Source organism: Hoplias malabaricus, chromosome 18, assembly GCF_029633855.1.
Source record: "Hoplias malabaricus isolate fHopMal1 chromosome 18, fHopMal1.hap1, whole genome shotgun sequence".
NCBI lineage: Eukaryota > Metazoa > Chordata > Actinopteri > Characiformes > Erythrinidae > Hoplias > Hoplias malabaricus.
In genome coordinates, this window is record NC_089817.1 from 8,594,470 (window position 1) to 8,617,706 (window position 23,237).

Here is a 23,237-nt window from a genome sequence, read left to right on the forward strand (position 1 = left end):
TTTTTTATGTGATTGAATTAATTTGCTGATAAAGAGGTTTTACCTTCATCAAGGCCATATTTGTTTATTTTATTTTATTTTATTTACTTATTTATACTGTGAGGAGTGTGGTGTGTTCTCCCTGTGTCCACGTGGGTTTCCTCCGGGTGACTGTCTGTGAGGAGTGTGGTGTGTTCTCCGTGTCCATGTGGGTTTCCTCCGGGTGACTGTCTGTGAGGAGTTTGGTGTGTTCTCCCTGTGTCTGCGTAGGTTTCCTCCGGGTGACTGTCTGTGAGGAGTTTGGTGTGTTCTCCCTGTGTCAGTGTGTGTTTCTTCTGGGTGCTCCGGTTTCCACCCACAGTCCAAAAACACACGTTGGTAGGTGGATTGGCGACTCAAAAGTGCCCGTAGGTGTGAGTGTGTGATTGAATGTGTGTGAGTGTGTGTGTGTTGCCCTGTGAAGGACTGGCGCCCCCTCCAGAGTGTATTCCCGCCTTGCGCCCAATGATTCCAGGTAGGCTCTGGACCCACCGTGACCCTATACTGGATAAGCGCTTACAGATGATGAATGAATGGATACTTAAATATATATTTTTGCCAATGTTTTAGTAAAAAAAAAACATTTCTAATGCCACATACAGTGAAATGTATGTGTAACTACAGTAGCCAACATTTCAGCCAAAGCATTATAGGCCAACATTGAGAATGAAGCGTCTGCTATCCTTCCTATTGCCTCCAAAATCAAGGTCAGGTTGGACCTCAACATGCCACGCACAGTAGGATGTTAATTGCTTAATTGTATCATGCAGTACATCTGTCTTGAAGCTGCACTTCTAAATGTTTCCCCACTTGTTTGCTCAGGGTTTTCCAAGCTGCATCATAACACTAGCCTTTCTTTGTTTCTCAAGCACTTCAGAAAGAAACAGTCAGGTCTTCACAGAGGATTTTCATTAGAGCTCCAACTTCATACATCATTTATTTCCGTGCATTTTGTCTGCATTATGTCATATCAGGAGAAAGAAAACTTAATGCAAATGTTTATGATTTCTTCATTTAATTCTATACAATTTTGAACCGTTGTGATTGGTCCATAATAAAGTCAAAGGGCAGCTTAAGAAGAAGAAAAATAAAAGAAGGAAAATGGTGAAGTTTTGTTCTTACAGCATTAAGAAAAGGAAATTAAATAAACAGAGGACTCATACTGCTTTATATTTCAGCAACACTTTCAAACATCAGCCCATTGTTTTCCAAACTGAAAGGGGCAAGCCTAAAGTTCACCACACGCCACACACTTGAGGTTTTATAACCACAGTGAGCAAACCTGGCCCAGAACAGAATCTTTATAAATATCAATAATTAAACTGCACAGTAGCCACTGGTCATGTATCTCTCTTGAAAAAGAACACAGGGAAGTGCACAACTTTGGCAGTTACACTAAACACATGGCAGTTCAAAAGGATTGTCTCCAAAGTATAAAATTCACTCTACACCATGTGCTGTATTGTTGCTCTTCTCCAAGCTTTCTCTTTCTCCTTCCAAGCTGTTAGTCCATTTGAAATGCAGTCAGTAACAGATGGTGCGGGTGTAGTGGTGTTCTCCAGGTATGAGGCCATCAGTGCAGAAGAAGGTACACCTCAGCAGTTTGCCAGGCATTACCAGTCCTCTTTAGTCTTTATTCGTGAATGTAGGGCTGTCGTAATGCATTTAGACAATCGAACAAATGTGACCTGAACTTCAACTTTGGAGCAACTTTCATATTTTGTCATTTACGATAGAGAGGACAACATTGGCTCTGCTCTTTGTTTACTCCATAGTAGGTTTATACGTTGATATTTGTTGTTTCACGGAAGTCTTGCTAAAGGATTTTGAGGGAAGATGGCTGTTTGGATATAAATATATTTGAAAACTAAACATCAATCAAAGCTCATAGGTTATTTCTAAGTTGCGTGAAGTTACATTGTTAGAAAGACCAAGTAAGCCGAGATTGTTTGGATGTCGGGACGACCCAGCATAGCGCTCCATCTGATATCTCTGGGATCATTTTTCAACCTACATCAGTACTGGACCTCACTAATGTTTATACGTTTCAGTATACATTTACAGCATTTGTCACTACAACATTAGAGGGCGCTGTTGCAAGTTTATTGCACTCAATTTTAAAGTTAGTTTGAAAATATTAATATTGACAAAGCCAGGAGGTTGATGTTGGACGGTGATGTCATGTCGCTTTCAGTTCTTGGCAGTTTTTTAGAAGCTTTATTAATTGTTCATTTACCGAAATGATACTGTACTGACCGAAATTCAGAAATATACTGTGAAATAAATTTTTCGCCGTATCGTCCAGCTCTAATCTAATTCTCAATGAAAATATTCCAGCATCTAGTGTGATCTAGTATTATATTTCAAATAAAAACATGCATCTCCATGTTTTTAGTTTACTTCATCATTAGAACACCGCAGCTGTCCTTTACATTGTGTTGAAAACCAACAAAAATGCTCTAAAATTACTTGGAATAAATTTACATTTACATTGACTTCCACTGAAAGTAAAGAAGGTTTTTCCCTTCTATAAAACTACTCTTTTTGGACATGTTTTCTTTGAACAGCAACAATTATTAAGACTATAATTCTAAACTAAAATAGCACCCACCCGTGCTTTCAGAAGGCTAGGGCATTTTTACGATAAACTGGCACAGGCGCTGACCACAGGGGCAGGAAGAACAGAACGAGATGGACAGCCTCCAGGCTCCTGCACAGTAAGTCACTGGAGGGGAAGGTAACTAACATATGTCACCATATTGAACAGGCTTCTCAGTTGTGAAGCCATTTCATGGGCAGGATTATTCACCAGCGAAGAGAGGAGGCATGTACATAACACTGACGCGGTGATGTTGTGACACACACTACATAATCTCCGCTTTTGGTCTTGGCTCCGCGTTGCATCATAGCAACCCAAATTGCACGTGTTAGGCAGGTCTTTGCTTTGTACGTCATTAGTACGTTAGTGATGAGCATACTAATGACTCAAAGACAGACTAACAACATCCGCAGTATGAAATAATCAACAATAGGACAGGGGAGACTATTTCTCATCCTGAAGGCACAGTGTCACAGGGCTTAAAAACATCACAGACCGCTCACCAGTTAATTTCCAGGTTTAGGGCACGTATTTGAGTAGTGGAATTTACAAGGAGTGCTGGGCACTAGCCCCACGGGACTGGAGATGAATACCCCAGCTCTAATGCCTGATTAATCCTATAACGGCTTCATTTTTCAAATATATATTAATTGACTAAAAAATATGGCCATGTTTCTGATAGAAATACATGTTAACTTAATAAAGATTAATCTGAAAATGGGCGGCACTGTGGAGCAGCAGGTAGTGTCGCAGTCACACAGCTCCAGGGACCTGGAGGTTGTGGGTTCAATTCCCACTCCAGGTGAGGAGTGTGGTGTGTTCTCCCTGTGTCTGCGTGGGTTTCCTCCGGGTGACTGTCTGTGAGGAGTGTGGTGTGTTCTCTCTGTGTCTGCGTGGGTTTCCTCCCACAGTCCAAAAACACATGTTGGTAGGTGGATTGGTGACTCAAAAGTGTCCGTAGGTGTGAGTGTGTGTGTTGCCCAGGGTGTATCCCTGCCTTGCGCCCAATGATTCCAGGTAGGCTCTGGACCTACCGCGACCCTGAACTAGATAAGGGTTACAGATAATGAATGAATAAATAATCTGAAAATGCTTCATCTTATTATTAAAGTTTTTAATTATGCAATTTTTATTATTTAATCTACAATATTGCAGAAATATATTCACTCTATGCCCTATCAAAATATTACTGAATACAAGAAGTCCGAGTTAGTTTTAAACGTATTTGTCACCAATAATGTAAAACTATTCAAACTTTTATGAATTAATAATGAACTATTACTATTTTCCCCCTTCTTCTAAACTCGCTCATCCATGTCTTTATGCACCTTGCTTTGTGCACAGGTGCACAGTCATGTTGGAGCAGGACACCGCCATTCTCAAACTGTTCCCACAAAGTTGGGAGCTTGAAACTGTCCAAAATCTCTCGGTATGCTGACCCACTGTTCTACTTGTGATTCCACCTATAGTGCTTTTAATTACTGATATCTCATTAGAGCACATTTGTCCACAGGATCTCTCATTAAATCACTAACTAAAGGTTTCTGCATTAAACGTTACTCTATTTATGGGCTGGCATAAACAACCGGCACAGTTGTGATTTTAAGCCTCAACTTTATCACAGTGAAGGTATCCTAAAAACAGATTTAGCCTTGAAACACACTATTATTATCCTTGCAGGACCACTGAAATGTTCATCTCTTTTACAACACATTCCATTTTCAACAAAGCATTATAGCAACATCCTATTTACTCAGCAGGCATTACCTATTTAGGCTGGTTAATTAAAGCATTTCTCCACTATCAGCAGGAGCAGGAAATGTGTTGAAGACTGGTGCTTTTGTTTTGTTTGTGCACGGTGGAAATACTGTGGAACTGCATATCGTATACTGCACACTAACTTTTCAGGTCTTGCTTTCTTGATCTCATTGTGCTGCTGTTGTTCAAAGCTCTGTCTCTGCCACAAACACTTTCTTCTGATGATGCAACAAAACAACAGAAGCCACACTGTGATAATCAACTCACTCTTGTAGTTTTTGCAACTCTACCTCGCACTAGTGTTATGCACAAATATAATGGTCCTCAAAAAATATGTATAAATAAATACATTTTAAAAATCAAGCATTGCAAATATGTCTCACACTGCCCCCTTCTAACCCACCAATGTGTTTCAGTAGTATTATGTTTTCATTAAGTCTTGTGCTCTCAGAGCTCTATAATAAGCAGATCCAGGAAGAGAAACATCAAGAGGAGATAGGAGATGCGCGCACAGCCGTTTTGTCAGTGTCTGTGAAAGCAAAACATGACTCTCGCTGCCAGTGAGTAACGGGCATTAAAGAAAGAAGAGGTTGGTTGAGATAATCTCTTACCTAACCCCCATGAGTGGCAGCACACTTAGATACACATTACCTTAATATGTTTCTTACACATAGCCCTCTAGTGTGAGTCTGGCTGTAGGACAGTCCTGCCATACCCTGCCAGTGTGAAATGGCTCAGTTTTCCTCTGGGTGATAAAAGGACAAGACCACTGGCATCTGACAGCTGGCGAGTTAGTTAGCTGTCAAAATTCCGGGACAGAATATGATGAGCTATAAAATCAAAAGGGGACTTTGTGTGTGAGAAAAAAAACAGGAATATATGATGTTGCGGGGACCAGAACTTGCTTACACACTCACATTATGATGGCTTCCCTTCCTTCCAAAAGCTGGTCCCCACAACACAACTCAGAACAGCTGAAGGTGAAGATATGTTAAGGTTAAATGTTAGATAAGGCTAAGGTTAAGCTAGTACAAGTTAGGGTTAAGGTTATTGTAAGTCTCCATTAAATGCACTGTAGTCTGTAAAATGTCCCCACAATTCACAGAAACAAGTTTTCTTGTGTGTGTGTGTATACATGTGTGTGTTTATTTGAGGACATCCAAAGGTCTGCCAAATGCCAATATGTCCATCTTACTTATACTCCACCTCTGTAGCTCAAGATCACTTTAAACACTACACTAGCAGGAGGCTAAGCTAGCTAAGCTTGGCTCTGTATCAGGGCTATACAGCTTTGAGTATTTGGCAGGCACTATTCATGGCTTTAGCAACACAGCAAAGGGTGTATATTGTGCAGGAAAGCCAGTTAGAAGTGAGCAGGAAATACCCGCGTCTCTCAGCGCGAAACAGGCTTTGAAGTGTCGTCAGCCGGTTCTCAATGATTAAGGGGATTTGAGGGAAATTTTAATTAAATACTCGGCCAGCGCTGTGAACAATGTCTCAGAAATACAGAGGATGTCTTCAACCCAGTTTTCAAATGTGTCGAGAATAAAGATGTGGGGAGGTCATAGATGCGGCACAAAACCAGCCACAAACAAACAAAAAATATCTCTATCTCTATTCATTAATCTACCTAATATCTTCAGGGGTGGACAATGCCAACTGTCTGGCGTCCTTGATCACAGGCTACATTTCAGCTATTGAAACAGCGCTGCGACGAGGTGTTTCTTGTTACTGAAAGGTGATAGAATATGAACATATGAAATAGGCTGAAAGTGGCAGGGCTGATAGTGATAGAGTTTAGAATGAACTATATATTAGAAATAAAAGTACAATACAAGGTACATTAATATTGTGAATGAAATAATATGGACATACAACAGTCAAATTTAAATCAGTGTTAATGTTTTCATAAATGCTTTAACACTCAGCACACCTGTATCACAAGCGAGATGGTAATAAAAAGTCCCCGTTTCATGTACTAGATACCAGGTATCAGATTTGCCTAATGAAATATAAGCATAGTACAGTAGAGCAGGTACCATGCAGTGGAAAAGCACCAAAACCTGCTAAAGCTGTATCCATGAATGTACCACTTCAGTGATAATAATTTCAGGAGCTACACCCAGAGAGTGTACAGAGGAAGACAGAACACATGCAGCCGGAATATGAAGGGTCCTTTTGTGAATGATGTGATGTCCTTTAGAGTGCGCCACTGCAACTGCACCACAAGTTCATTCTTTACCAAAGAAACTCTATTTCAGTTTTCAAAAGCACAGCTGCAGCTTCCAATACAAGCCCTATAATAGCACAATGATCTTCAGTGATCCCAATAATAAACCCCTACAGCAGAATTATCAAAGCCTGACGAAGACTGGGGCGAGTCACCAGGACAGAACAATTAAATTCTTCAGGCTGGCTGAGGATATGGTAAAAAACGTCTTCTAGCCCATCCATATCTAGCATGATTGATATAAAACAGAAATATCTGGGCATGGAGGAATTACATCCAAAACAATATTGAGTACTGTTTGTTAAATGTATCTTAAACAAGATAGTTTCTTCAACTGGCCTGGGCTAATCTGTTTTCAAAAGCCCGTCATAGCCAGAAACTTACCTCCACAAATATGAAGCATGGTATGATGGAGTAGCTACGTTGGGTGTTGTCCGATGCCATGTCCACAACTCAGTCACAGTCCCGTCGTTGACAGTCTGAGGAACAGAAACATAAATCTAGTCAAACTTTAATACTGTACACCACATTATCTTCACAACATATCACAGCATCGATATGTTTTAGGACTGCATAGGGTGAGCAGATCTGGAATGGTGGGGAGGGGGTGCTTGTAGGTCCTTTACACCTTTATTTTCTACACAAAACATGGGAATTTCTTCTTTAATTCATCCGAGAACTTACTTTTACGTTTCGGCATAGCTGCTCGAGATGAGGGTAGGTACATGAGCTTTGCCTGACGTAAAACAAGGGCTACTGACGTGCAGACTGACCAATTAAATGTTTACAGAGAAGGTTATCGACCAATAACGGTAGCTCTACACTCATCTCTCTACACTCGTCCCATCAGAAGATTTTAGGCTACTTCACCACGCCCCCTTCTCACTCAAGCGAACCAATCGGAGTAGGGGAGGGCGGGACTAGTTTGTGAACGAAACACTTCTGGAAGTCCTATGTAAACTCTAGAAAAACAAAATCCCGGACGTTTGTGAAATTCCGCCCGGACATTTTTTTAAGTCTAAAAAAAGAGGACGTCTGGTCACCCTAGGACTGCATGCTCACTGCTTAGAAAATGTCTTTCAAACTGGCATTGCCAGAATTTTCACAAATCCTTTTTATCCTTTTTAATGGGTGATTAGGATCATCACCCATTTTTGACAAAATATAGAATTATGATAAAAATGCATTTTCAGTAGAATGAGATACTCTGCAGCAACCACACACACAACCCTAAGGCCCTCATGCTCAATGTCAGCACTGGCTAAAGGGGAATAAAGTGCAAGATCTTCATCCAGTAGCTTTGGGATGAGTCAAAAAAATGGCATTTGTGATCCAAAGCTAATGATCCAACATCTGTACACGACTTCACTCATACTCTTCTAGCTGAATGCAATCAAATTCAGACAGAAATGTTTCAAGAGCAGAGGCTGCTATATCGAATTCCCCACTCAAACGTATAACACTTGATGACAGTGTGCTCATTTTGGGGCCAGTTTCATTTTGGGGGCAGCTGTTAAACGTTAAAGCGAAATTATATCATATACCAGTGTGTGTGTGTGTGTGTGTGTTTTATAGTTTCATAAACTAAACATAATATTACTTACACACTAACCTCCAAAAAGACAAACTTATTTCATGATGAGGCATTTTAATACTGCTAAAACTATCTGAAGCAAGATTTTGTTAGAAATCAATACTTCTAAAGCTAAAAATCAATGTTGCCGGGTGACAAACTGCATTATAGTTGATCTATTGCCCATAGCACAACGTCAAAGTAATGTAAAAACTGGATAAATGATTCTCCAACACAGATATGAGAACATGGGAGAAGAAAAACACTTTAGCAGGAAAGCAGACCCAGAACAATAACAGGAAACTGGTAAGGAAAAAAAACACTGTTCAATCAATTAAACCATTCGGCTCAGGTCCAACTTCTTTCCCCTCACCATCACCCTGATGAACTCCACAGTAAACCCATAATCACTACTGACCATACACCAAACCGTACTGTATACACTGGACTTATTTACTTAGCATTCACACATAACGTACACGTTTCAATACACATGATGTACATTCACTGTAATTACACTGTGACGTATATTTATTCTGTATATTAATAGGCTTTAAATATCTTTTCACTCACTTTAGCATATATTCATTCATTATCTGTAAATGCTTATCCAGTTCAGGGTCGCGGGGGGTCCAGAGCCTACCTGGAATCATTGGGCGCAAGGCAGGAATACACCCTGGAGGGGGCAGCAGTCCTTCACAGGGCGACACACCCACTCACTCACACCTACGGACACTTTCGAGTCGTCAATGCACCTACCAATGTGTGTTTTTGGACTGTGGGAGGAAACCGGAGCACCCGGAGGAAACCCACGCAGACACAGGGAGAACATGCCATCTCCTCACAGACTGTCACCCGGAGCGGGAATTGAACCCACAACCTCCAGGTCCCTGGAGCTGTGTGACTGCGACACTACCTGCTGCACCACCGTGCCGCCTGCATATATTCAATTACCTATATATGTATAGTGTCTCATATCTTATATACATTATATATTTATATTATTTTACACATATTACATTCATGCACTATGCTACTATTTGCAGTTGCTAAATGCATTTTGTTGCCATATACTTGTACTGAGCAATGACAAAGTTAAATCTATCTACCAATGAATATGCGCAATATGAACGTGAGACATTTAGCGAGAAAGCAAGACATGTTTCTTACCAGCCCCCAAGCTTTAGAGAGAGTGGGGGAAGCTAAAATGATGAATCCCATCAAGCCTACACTGACCACCATGAAGCTCTAGTATGAAGTGAGACGCCGCCTTCTCTCCTTGTCGAAGATGAAGTGCATCAGTAAAAGCGAAGGGTCCAGGCCTACATATTACAAGTGGAGCACCGGCCATTATGGAGCCATAAAAACAAACTGCAGTCTTCAAAACTCCAGCAGGGGACAAGATGATTTGGAGATGATTTAGTTGGTTCGCATTGTGTGGAGGTGCACCACTGTCTCGCTAAATGTCCTTTCAATCGGGATCTGTCCAGCGTGACGCTGATCCACTGTTCTGTTATCTGCCTCAAAGTGACAGCCAGTCATTCTCTGCCGTGGGTCCTGCACTTCGGCGTGACGAGTGTGACAGCTCAAACCAGCCGCAGCCTTGGCTCCGCGAGACACGGCATTCGAGCAACCTCACTCTCACACTGGACTAGGGGTGGGCTGCATGGTTATGATATGGTTACGGTGACAAATACACAGCACAGTCTACTTTTCAGAGTCGATGATGGTCTGCAGGAACACAGAACAAATATCACGCACCGATATGGGAGTTGAGTCAATGTTGATATATGATAGGGGATTCATTAGGAACACCTCCCTTGTATCTACACTCATTTATTCCATTTTATACAGTAGCACTTTGTAGTTCTACAATTACAGACTGTGTCCCACCTGCTAGGAGTGGATCAGACACAGCGGTGCTGCTGGAGTTTTAAACACTATATCCATTCACTGTCTACTTTGTTGGTCCACATTGTAAATGTAAAGTCAGAGACAGTAGCTCATCCGTTGCTGCAAAGTTTGTGTTGGTCGTCTTCTAGACGCTGTTGGCTGGATATTTTTGTCAGTGGACAATACTTAGTCCAGCAGTGACACTGTTTAAAAACTCCAGCAGCACTGCTGTGTCTGATCCGCTCATACCAACGCAACACACAATAACACATCACCACCAACATGTCGGTGTCCTGTAGCCCTAGGAATGATCCAACAGTTAAATCCTGTGGGGGTCCTGACCAAGAAAGTGTGCAGAGAAACAGATGGACAAGTCTGTAATTGAGTGTAGATTAGAACTTACTTCTCACAGAACATGCAACAAACTCAAGATATGGTTCAGGTGAAAACTAAAGAAACAGCAACGTCTGAAATGATTTATTACAGTGATGGTGCAGTCACTTACGGCAGTTTAATGAGAAGGGACTGTAAAATCAATAGATACTGTAATCTAATACACAAAACCTTTTGCACATGCTCTCAAACGACAGAATGACAAAAGGTGGACAGCGGCATTTAATACAGCAGAGACAATATATGGTGAACTCTGAAAAATGTTAGTACACCCAAATAACAGCCTTCAGTTCTTTTTAAAAGCATTAATCAGCCTACGAAACCAGCTCTGGGCCACGATTACTGTTCTCTGCTACTGTTACGACTACGCAAAAAGCCTTTAAGTGCAGGCTGCTGTACAGGAGAAAGCTTTAAACCATCTCCATTAACTTTACACACCAGTAGCACATGCTACACTGAATATTTCATTCACAATAAACTTCCAATATTCATTATATGCAATATTTCCACAGATTAGAGGTCTGTAGGGATGAGCTACAAGAGAAAGTGTGTTCATAATGAGAAGCTATTAATTCATTTTTAATATATCTGCGTGTGATGTATACAGATGAGGCACATATGGAAAGTCAAAGCAGTCCTGAGATGAACAGCCTGCTTGTTGGAAGTCCTCTATCATTTCAGAGGTTCCAAAAGCTGACAGATGTGAACCATTATGGATTGTGATGATCCTGAAGTTACAGTCAAATTGGGCTAATGGTTAGAGAAGCAGGCTTGGGAAAAATTGGGAGAAGGAACAACACGTTCTCCTCCCTCAGCATCCATGGCTGAGATGCCCTTGAGCAAGACCAACCCTTTCAAAAACAAGCCAAATTCAAAAGATGGTTTTAATTTCTGACACCACTAACACTTTTGTCTTTTAATAATAGAAAGACTTCTCTTGGAGGACTTCTGGATGGTCACCCAACTGCACAATGGTCAACATTCCCCAAGTAAACAGCCAGGAAAGAAGAAGAAATCCAATCTCACATCATTAGTGGAGATTTCCAATCTTTAAACCAGAAGATCTCACTGGCAAGACTAGTGTGCTGTCACTTTGCAAAGTGAGAAGTCACAGGAACAGATGTAGCAATAGTCACCATTTTCAATTTGGCTGAAATGCCCTCGATAATTTGAACCAAGGTGTAATCAACCATTACGAAACTGGTATTGCCCCAACACAGACAAGCAAACAGCTAAAATCTATTAGCCACTTCAGTGATAGAAAATTAAAAGCCAACAACTCTGTCCCTTAATAACAGTCTCAGTATCACGCCTCAGATACTGACCGCTCAGTGCTTCAGAGCACACGCTCCCAAAAAATGATTTGTCAGAGCATTCATTTGGCAAGCAGTTGTGTTTGTAATTAGATCGCCTCAATTCCCAGGCGCCTGAACAGATACATCCAAAGAAATGGAATGGCTCTATCATTTAGCGGCGAGGGGGAAACTACTTCGACTATAAGCCTGCGAGTTCCCACCAGAACATTAAATAAGCACAAAGATATGACAAAAGGAGATTCGCTGAGTTTTTCTTCAGGCATGATGCACAGAACCTATTTTACTGGCTCTGTTGAACACAGTGAGAACTGTACTCAATTCGGACATCATTACAGAGCTCACAACTGCCCTAGTGAGTACAGTAACACAACGTGCTGATGCAGCAAAACAGCCACCAACAGGACTACATTAAATGATGTTTTAAATTGACAACTTAATGAGAATACTAATGTATGTCCATAGAGGGTGGTCACTTTAATAACGCCACAAAGCAGGACATCACCCTCCAAAACAAGGACGTCCTACCAGAAACAGGGAAGAATGGTACTACGTCAAATGAAATGAAAACCAGTACACAAATGGAACGGTCTAAGGAGGCTGCACCGTGGCGTCACCAGAAAGTTCTCATCTGCATTGAATCACAAACATTACTAAGTTAAAAGAGATTATATTTGATTATTAGTATTATCCGGGAAGATGATACTATTTTTAAAATGTTATTAAAACAGTCGCAATCTGCAGTCAACACTCAACTTTAAACGTTTAAATTTCACCTGAGATTAAAATACTACTTAATCAGATATATGATGGAGATGGTTCTGTAATATTCCAATAAGCGTACTGATTAAATATAGTGTACAGTGATTCCTCGTTTTTCGCGGGGGATGCGTTTCCTAGAACACACGTGAAAAACGAATTTCTGCAGAAAGATGTTTTTTTTTATGTATTTAACGAGTATTTGGACTTTTAAAACCCTCCCTGTTACTGTTAACAACCCACCCTTTGCATTAAACAGTCGTTCTATAATGATTTTCAGCTGGAACTACATGTGATATCCTACCAGTTTCTTTAATAGAGTAATTCCTAAGCTGTGATTTAGCGTAAGTAAATTTCACTCGGATGTGGACGTGAACAATACATGTACTGTACGTAAGAAACACTTGTAAATGATATATTTTGTCACCTACAGCCCTAGTCTATGAAATTTTAATGGATTTAATGAAATATTTTCACGGTTTTCCTAGATTTTCCCTCAATATCCACGATATAGCGGCCATAAGCCCCCTTGAAAAAACGAAGTAGCGAATCCGCGAAAGATGAACTGCGATGTAGCGAGGGATTACTGTAGAGACAAATATTTTAATAAATCAATTATTTTACCCTTTACAAGGTAAATGAACTCTGATCCTGAAACTCAGTTTTTCGCAATGTCTTGTTTATTTATGTGCACAGAGGATTGTGGGTAACCAAGGGCCAGGAAGGATACATTTGTTGCATTCTCGAAATTACTCCGAACGTAGGCTGCACACGAAGGGTCCTTCATATTGGAACAGCCTTCTACAAACTACGTTACAGTGTGTGTCAGGTCAGATGTGTAAAAGTGTGGAAGAATTCGTTCTTAAACCAAATTAGCCAAATGGTCTGCTAGCAACTAAACCCCTCCTTTCAGGGGATTTGATTTTATTAGGCTAACGTGTGCATCAGGATGTTTTTACATCAGGACGAGTCCTAAACACCATCTACAGAAAACACGGCTTCATTTGATTAAAAAAGAAAAAAGTGTGGGGGGGGTGTGATGAAATGGTACAGGCATTCCAGATTTAGATCAAATAAGCCATCATTTTGTATTCTGTCACTTGAGAGAACAACCCGCAGCTGTTCAAGACAGATTTAGTAGTTGCTCTGGCAAAAGAGGAACGGTGTAGTCACATAAACAAGATGCAGCATGGATCAATGAACACAAGAGCAAGAAAACTGGGAAGCAGACAGGATTAGCAGCCAGGGAGCAGTGTATAATCCACATTTAAATTCAGATTTCCTCCAAGTCAACTTTTGGCCCTGATCAATCCCTGGCAATGCCTCTAGAGAGTGTCCATCTCTCCCTTTCTCTCAGTCCGCTATCCAAGCTTTCTCTCGAGGGACTGACCACAACACATCTCCAGTCTGGGCTCACATCACAACATCTCTCTGTCCACCATGAGGGTAATGTAATACCAGTTAACAGACAGTAATGGCCTGGGAGGTCCATGAGCTTTCCTCTGGGACAGATGGCACGGACACAATGTGCTGTGGACCACTTTCCACTTTAGAGGAAAAACAAAATTGGGTTTATTTCCATGTGTGCCCTTTTTTTTTACCAAAATGGAGCAATTTTGAGAAACATACACATTATTATTACATTCTCAACAGCAGGAAATGTAAAAATTAAGTGTTACATCACCTTAAATAAACATCAACTTGGCACAAATCTAGCAAAACAGAAGCTTCTTTTGTAGTAAACCTGTCACATCTTGAAAATCATGAATCACTAGTGTCGATTTCACTCACTAATATCATGTTATTGTCAGACATATGGTGCCTTTAAAAAAATTATTAACATTAATTTCAGGGTCTGGATCCTACCAACTCTCCAACTGTGAAATAAAACACCTTCGGTTTTTGTTTTTGGGGTCTGCCTATGTCAAATGGTGTAAAATGAGTCATTCAGATTTGTTGCTGCATCTTACATAGAGGCAGACAATGTAGAACTGCACCTGAGCATCTCCAGTTACAGGCCTGTGGCTCATTCTCATTTAAAAAACAGGTGCTGAAAGCGGTCATTCGATACAGGCCTGTTTAAACAGGTGAGAACACTGCTGTGGTGTTTGATCCTTGTGGTATTTTGACCAAAAACCTGTCACAGACGTTTCGTTAAGACCCCAGAACTGTGCTCACTTGTGGAAAGGGGGTAGACGATAGTTTGCCCTTTGCCCCTTATTATTCCTGACACCAAAATGAGTCGGATAAGGAGAGAAAAAGCATTCCCCGACTCCCCTGGAACAACAACATATTGACTTTCTACAGTTAGACTTCTCATTACCCAATAAGATAATGAGTAATCTCTGAGGTAATGCTCGATGTCATGTGGAGGGTAATAAAGATGCACTAATCAGCTGGGTGCCGTCAGCTATGACTATCCCTGTTACCACATGATGACCCAGATCATTCGCCTCCTTTAGTTTTTGGATGAAATTCCATGTCCTGAAGCATACAGTGAATCACTGCAGTGAATAGTGAAGTGCCTGTTAATTAGCTCATAAACAGACACAGCATTTACCTGTACAGCCTGTATAGCTTAGAGCCCAGGACTGGAAATCATATCAATATCCTGTTTTAAAAGGATGGGGTGGGAGATACATTATGAATACATCAACTCTAAACTTCTGAAGTGATATTTTGAAACACTGTCTAAGTATTCATTTGACCTATTTAAGAGATGAAGGCATATTAATGAAGGACTTGTGTAGCAGAGCAAAGTACTGCATAAATCTTTTTGGCAGACGTGAACCTTAAGCTCCACACACAGATAATAAGCCTGTAACTCTGTACATCGATTTCTATCCCCGTTCACTAGCAATTAACAATTGGGGGAAATCCATTACAGCACATGGGGAAGTCAGCATGTGCCCAGTTTAAAAAAATAAAAAGGAATTCTTTAGGGAAATACAGCATCTCTTATACGCAGTTCAAGTGCTGGGTAATTAAAATCTTGACTGTGAGGTGTTTCATATGAGCTGCCTTAGAGAATCAGAGTTCGAAAGATGGAGAGAGAGAGAGAGAGAGAGAGAGAGAGAGAGAGAGAGAGAGACCCTGTCATTAATCATCCAGTGCCTAGCCCATGTTGCACTGGACTTCACACCTGACGAACATCGCGTTTTGCACGGTTTATCACATTTCCAATACGGCTGGGAGTTTTATTACAGCTGAAGCACTGAGCCACCCGGGATCTGCCAATACATAAACATGCTCCTCCAACACTGTCAGTGCATGAAGTCAGTGTAGTGTCAACCTTGACAAGGGAGACAGCCACCAACCCATAATACTGCCAAGGTAGGTGTTAGCTCTAGGCAGTTTTACAGTCTGAGGAAGAGGAAGCACTAGAGAAAATAAAAATAATAAATAAATATTAAATAACAGAGGGTTCTATCTCAAGTAAGAGCAGTGTGTTTTTATAATTGAATTTATAACCATGCCTCAGTGGTCATCTAATTCTTGACCTCGCTGCCAGACAAGACCTTTAATAGGGTACTAGTAAAGGTTTCTGGGTTTATTTTTTTCCTATAAACATTCTGGAACGCTGAGTACAAATATGTTTGTTATTATTCATTTTTATTGTTGGCCCTTTTCAAAACCTGATTATTCAAATAATTAGTAGATTATTCCATAGCTATCAACTGCTATTGTCCTAAGATAGTGCTGATATGGGCAGTGTAGGACCAATTTCCTGAGCCTGCACTATATCAAAAGCAATGTAACACTGAATACAGCCCTTAATCTAAGTTTAGGCTTAATTCTGCAGTTTACATCATTGAACAAATCATTTTTTTCATGTGTCGCCTTTCAGAATCCCTTTCTAGTTAAGAGGAAATTCTGAATACTGCTCTATTTACTTTCCCTGACATAAGATAGCTTCAAGTAACAGACAGAAGAACCAAATGTTCAAAAGTTCAAGTGGAATTTTAGCCAAAAAACATCATTGCAATGTTTAACTGTGATTGTCTTCTAGAAATTAAATTTAGTGCCTTTTATCCTGAAGAAAATCAGCATATCCATTTCTGAGTGGCTTGAGGCTTGAATATTGAACAGAGCAATTCAATAGCTCTGTGTTATTAGCTTAAATTTCTCAGCATTAAGCTTAAAACAACTTTAAACACTTTGTTTTAAGGAATAAAGCATCAATACAAACACGGAAAATGATAGAGCACGAGATATCATCAAATCTATTTTCCTAATCTGTTTATTAGGATAACATTCAACAACGCTGGGCAGCAGCGGTGGGCTGAATAGTAACTATAGCTCAAACAGAGCACCATCTCGCTTCAAATTCATCCCCATGGTGTCTGGTTATATCCTTCTTAATGAACGTTCTATTGTGTGGACATGTTAGGTGTGATATCCAATTAAGAGGAAAAACAGAAATACTGCTTTTGACTGAAACTGAGGACAATCTGCCTCATGCCTGTCTACATTACCTTTCCCAATGAGAGTCTATCCTCTCTTTCCCTTTTCAGCATGAGGAGTCCCTGCTCAATTCAGTGCTTCCCCTGTTCTAAGACACCCAGCCTAACCTCATGAAGGGCTCATTAAGGAGCAGCTAATGAGAGGAAACACTAAAAAAATGCACTCTTCAAGAGCAGATCTGAGAATCACTGCCTTAAACATGGTTTTGTGCGGTGACTGAAGTGTTTTAAGGGTCACCAATCGTATCTTTTTCATTCTAAGGCACCATGCTTGTAGTCATCTCGAAAATAGCCAGAGGATGGAGGTTTTAATGCAGTGACCAGCTCCCTGTGAACATTGTGTGAGTTACAATGGCTACTGCAGAAATCTCTACAGCTCTGTAGAGCATGAATATCAATGATCAAGAGCATGACAAGCTAGATAACACCCAAAAAGCCAAAGAGCCCTCCATATCAAGCACGTTCCAAAAGGATTCCAAAGCTTCACAGTAGAGTTAGGGGAGCTGACAGTACAAGGTTATTCAAACTGTTCTAAAAGCTATAAGATCAAGTCTTCCCTACACACTGTCTGGGTTCTTTAATGTAGTGGTGCGTTGTGATTCAGTCGTAGTGATGAGCACTCTGGCTCTTTTCAGTGAGTCAGCTTAACTAACTCGGCTCGCAGAAAGGAGCTGACTCTTTTGGCTCCAAAACAGCTCTATTTGGAAGTAGCAACCATCACTGACATCATTTTATTAAATCAATAAATACATTTTAAGAAGTAAGAAAAGATTCTTGGTTCAGTTTTACATAAAACTGCCATTTGTGTTTTTATGTAACATGTAATCTGTAATCTATATCAAACATGCTAACTCTATTAGCAAATGCTAATTAGCCACATGTATAAAACTGCTAGCCTTAAAACACCGAATATCACCTATTTACAATATTTGTCGTTATAAAAACACTTGTTTGCACCACCTATAATCTTGTTCAAGTGCTTCTTTTGTGTTGTTGTGTTCATCTGGAGTGAATTTAATCATGGGAGCCTCACACCAAGCACCTTTTCATGTAATTTCACAGGCAAACTTCCAGTGTTGGAACACAACCATGAGTTTTTTTTTATAAAGATTTGCAGAAATATTATAAAAGAGTTGATTTTAACTCTTGGCTCATGCAAATAGGGACCCTACCAGAGCCCCAGTCTTTCTACAATCTGTGACTAAAGCTCATTGGGGTGGTTTTCCTGATTAAACTGATTAAAGGTTGTAACACTATGTCCTTTCTATGAAAAAAACAAACAAATTTCACCATTCACAATGCAGTGTAGTCCAGAACTAGGCTTAGTCCCTGTCTAGGAAACCACCCCATTGGCTCATATTTGAGTAAGTCTACGAATTAAATTTTGTCTTCTAGTGTGTGGTTAGAAGAAGTCAGGTGTTAAACAATTTCCACAAGTTCAACTAATAGAGTTGACCACAGTGAATGTACCTGTACAAACTCTGTCCAGAATTACATTTCAAATTCTTGGCTTCTCTAATCATCTCACACCAGCCTCAGAGGTGTCAGGGCAGTTGAAACTGAATTCTGGGAGGAATGTTTCCTTCTTGGACCCGAATTTGCCACCAATGTAAAAGCAGATTGGAAAACGTAGGCAAAGTTATCAACAACCAAGTCATTAACCAAGGCAGGCAAAATTAACACTCAGGACAACTGCCAAAGAACACTTGAACAAACAGCTGTGAATGTCTTTAACCCACCTGCCAAGAAACACAACAATCTCAAACAACTAGAAACAGGTGTAAAGGATAATGAGGGGGTGGAGGAGATTCGCCAGTTTGTTTTAGAAAAACACTTTAGGCAAGAAAGACAAATTTGGTATAGATTTTTCATTAAATTTAGGCCTATAATATGTTCTCTTAATCTATAACTGAGCCCCTGCAACAATGACCAATATGTGATGTTATTTATATAAATAAAAAACGTTTAAACCTGGAAAATAATTGCTTGAAGTTTCTTTAAAATAATACGACGCTGCATTCTTTTTATTGAAATATATGTTCACACTGAAAATCTATTTATTTCCACATCTGATGGCATTTTTTCCCCCACAAAACTTAGTAAATATAGTAAAGAACTAGCTCCACTGGCATTATCACAGCCATATTGCATCTTATATAAATAAACAGCACATTTCCAGTGGAATCTGAAATGTCTCCAAACATGGCTCTACTTTCTCTGGTCTAATGGCATTCACTCAAATTGTGTGAACTTTTTTCCCCTGATTTTTTGGGTAGGTTCAGAAATCTCTGGCAGTTTAGTTCTAAGATGTGTCTTCGTAGTTTAGTCCTGAGACTGTTCTTAAGCTGAATTTTGTTGTGGTGGTTGTTTCTCTGTTTGATTGATTTATCCAAAATCAGAAGCATAAATCTCATCTATTCCAACATGTACTCATGTGTTACCTGCAAGAACATTTTAAAAATCTGTTCATTCAAATCTTTTCTCCGGACTGTGTCAGATAAACAGCACAGATTCGTGTTTGTGTGTCTTATATGCATATCTAAATGTAACTTATGAAAATCTTCCAATACAGTTATATTTTGGGGGGTTCACCTGCAGTGTCCTGCTTTAATTTAGATCAAAAAAGCAGCTCTTCAATGCGAGTCGACTCCCAAAACCCACAGTTCATAGAGCCGGCTCATTGAACCGACTCGTTGAACACATCTCTACTTGGTATCTCCTTCGAAAAACGTAACTCAGAACGTGTGAAACTTCAAATGTGAGTAATATGTGACTTCTGCCATTTCGACATTCAGCACTGAGGTAAACTACGAAGACAAGTGTCTGTGAGGGTGTGAGAATAAATAGAGTATAAACAGCCCAACGGTTTTCACTGAGAGAAGCACGACATGTAGGGATTCACTTGTCGCCTTTAACAAACGAGGTACCTCCGCTTTAACGCCCGTTTAAAAAGGTCCAATTACAGGAATTAGGCTCACTCGTGTAAACGGGGCTTATTTCAACTTCTCCATCGTCTTAAAAGGTGAAGTGGACAGTGATAGCGTCCAGAAACAATGGCAGGTTGTAACGTTACGTTAAATACGTTACAACGGTCACACCATCCCTTCCTCAGCCTCATCATCTTCTCAACTTACCGCTGCAGTTGACGGAGGTTATACTCCGATAAAAGATGAAAACCCATCGAAGAAACCAAGCAGAATGAGAATGACGTCCAGGAGGCTAGTCCATCACCCGTGTGACCCGTCAGTCTCCCTGCTCCACGCCGCTTCTCCGCCACAGTTACAGATCTCCGTGATTCCCCTTAGTGGCTATCGCTGAAGCTAAAGGAGTTGATTCGGGCGCTGAGGAGGGGGCGGGGTTCTCACGCGCAGATTTCCTTCACACCCGTTTTCACACAAACTCCGCCTCCTCATACCACAAGAGACAATGATTGGCTTGTGGTGTAAACCGCGAACTCTATGATTGGCCACTAGTTTATACTCATAAGCTGTCCGCCAATGGGTGAGGCAGCATTAAAAAAGAGGTGGGATTTTTATGGAATACGGGTGGGAGAAATAACACATACATTCAGCGTTCGTATTCCTAAATGTATGGGGTCTGTTCGTGTTTGTGTGTGAAATCTGCTTTGCTTACATTTAAAGAAACCATTATGTTATTTTGTTCCAGTGCAGACAAGACAAATGCCTCAACATCGCGTTAAAAAACCCCTCCTGAGCACACCATGGTCCCCAAAAGTGATCAAAACAAACCATGAATTTAATATGAATTCTCAAAACCCACCTAAAATATCAGAATCTCTTACGAAATACGAATTTAATACAAACACGACTTTTAGGGACCCACTAAGAGACCAGTCAGTGTTCATCATCCTGGGGACGTGTGGTGGTCTCCACCAAGACATAAATACAAGCCGTGCTCACTCAAGCGTGAAAGGGGATAGCCTACAAAAACAATCAGAGCGAGCCCCCCTCTAACGGCTTGAGCAACAATAGAAGCGGGACGCGTCGAGGGGTCCACACCATGCCGCGTGCGTCCTTCAGCAGCGCTGTGATAGGAGGGTGAGCAGGATCCACCAGTGACTCGAGCGCGCGCGTGTGGGGGCGCACTTTGGTGCACGGTGTGGTCTGGAAATGGAGCCTCGCTCGTCGTTACGGCTTAATCTGGTGTGGGGAGCGACGGTCACTCGTCTTTCCCTGAGACACTGAAAGTAGGCGCACGGTCGCCGTGTCCGCGGACGCGAAGACAAAGGGAGTGAAGGAATGCGGAGTAGCGCGTGTTGCTCTCTGGGCATGTCCCCGCCGCCCCTCCTCCAGGCCTGCTTTCATTGGCTCTTTTCAAAAAGGAGTCCCTCCTTTGTGCTTAAACCAAATAGAGCTGGCTGCACCTCAGCGTGCCATCATATGGCAAACTAAACCTCCCTCCTGCACCGCTCAGTGAGGTTTTCATGAACCTAAAATTGAGAGCTCAGCGTGTTGTGTTTGACGTTTTATTTCTAGCTTTCAGAAGATATACAAAGTTCAGAATTTGAATCAAGGTTGCAGCAGGTAGTGTTGCTGTCACACAGCTCCAGGGTCCTGGGGTTTTGGGTTTGACTGTCTGTGAGGAGATTCTAGGTAGGCTCCGGACCCACCGCGACCCTGAACTGGATAAGAGGTTACTGACAATGATGAATGGGGTTGCAGATACAGTCTAATGTACAGTTAGGGCTTTAGGAGTCTTGCCCAAGGACAGTATTGTTACAGTGTGTTATGGTAGCTGGGAGTCAGGAATCAAACCCCAGCCTAATACTAAAACACATGTGATTTTGCACCCAAGCGATATTCTGGAGAGCAGCACCATTACTACACCCAGTTTTGTGAAATGGAGTCAACAACTAACACAACGACAACATTCCCCAGAATACACAGCATCAACTGAATTACATGTCCAACGCACAGATATTTCCATGGAAATATGTAACCACTATTAACTTAAATAAAACAATATCATTTAAGCGCACCGTTTTATTGCAAATCAAAAGTTTAATCCTGTTTGCATGTCAGTGTGGTGTTGTTCATAGGCTGCAAGATGTTGGATTTCCGACAGACACATGGGCTTTCTTAAGTCATAAGCCAAAGGAACCAATCTCATTAACTCATGGAGTGTGGCTTTAAGCTGCAGGCAAGTTGCAGAGGGGTAAGCGAGGACAGGTGTGGACTAATTGCATATTCATAGATCTGGGATTACTGAATGAAAGGCAGTGCAGAATTGTATATAAACCACTTTTAAGTCGTTATCAGATTTTTAGTTTTTTTGGAAACAGACTATACATCTGTATTTTTGAGGAACGGAGATGAGTTTTAGGGGTTAAATTGATGACCAGATGGAGACTTTAATGAGCTTAGTCTTTATCATATTGTATTGCACATGTGGCCAAAATCAAATGACTTATTTTGCCCACAACCTAAGCTCCAGATAAGCAACTCTCCAGTGTTAGAAGTACCAACACAAACAGAAATTTGGAGTAAATTAAGTAAATTAAAAGGTTTACTGATTCTTGCCTATCTTCCTGATTCTATTATTAGTGACAAATTTAGACAAGATTGTACTTTACATTGCATCTACTTTAACAATCCTTCAAAATAGGAATATGTTTATTTTAAAGTGCATTATTGTAGGCAATGGCAGTCAATTGCACACACACACACACACACACACACACACACATGCACACACACACATTCACAAGTAGTGAGTAGACACACATGAGCCTAAGATCACCATGCCCCAGTGCCCATTGTTGAGATGTTTTGAGTCAAGTGCTCACTAATGTAGAATCTGTTTGAAATGCTTTTTATCAGGAAAAGCAAAATGTGCGACCAACCTCTAAGACTGAACTGAGGAATTTTCCTTGAATTGAAATTAGGAATATTCTGGAAAAAAATGGAAACTTCACAAAAACACAAATATAATTTGTTGCCGATGTCTCTGTGGAATTATCTGTTAAATGTTTAATGCCTGATGCTAACACATGGATATCTTGTACCTAATGACAGTATGAACTGGAGGTGGTATAAATGTATGGTGTTTTCTGATTTATTCACAGATCTATAGACTGAATGGAAAATGAGGTGCTTTTCATGGCTCTGTAATGAGCTTTTAAAGCCAGAGGTCAATCGTTTTTCAGGTGCTAACTAATGGGAATTTATTTAGGAATGACAATGTGGGAACTAAATTAAGAGAAATTATTTTTACTTTT

The 23,237-nt window shown here is 40.7% G+C and overlaps 1 protein-coding gene across 2 annotated transcripts in view; it reads right to left on the reverse strand.

Annotated features, from left to right (window-relative positions):
* plppr1 (phospholipid phosphatase related 1) overlaps positions 1–20,337 on the reverse strand; it is a 43,073-nt gene extending 22,736 nt beyond the window's left edge. The window contains exons 1-2 of one of the 2 annotated variants that reach the window (XM_066651667.1): positions 20,134–20,337; positions 6,990–7,084 (exon numbers count right to left, since the gene is read on the reverse strand). In XM_066651667.1, coding sequence (XP_066507764.1) covers positions 6,990–7,049 — 60 coding nt within the window. In that variant the 5' untranslated portion in view covers positions 7,050–7,084; positions 20,134–20,337. Of the gene's footprint in view, positions 1–6,989; positions 7,085–18,469; positions 18,708–20,133 lie in introns of those variants that run through there. The other variant, XM_066651668.1, reaches the window with a different exon arrangement.
* Between the last annotated feature and the right edge of the window lie 2,900 nt (positions 20,338–23,237).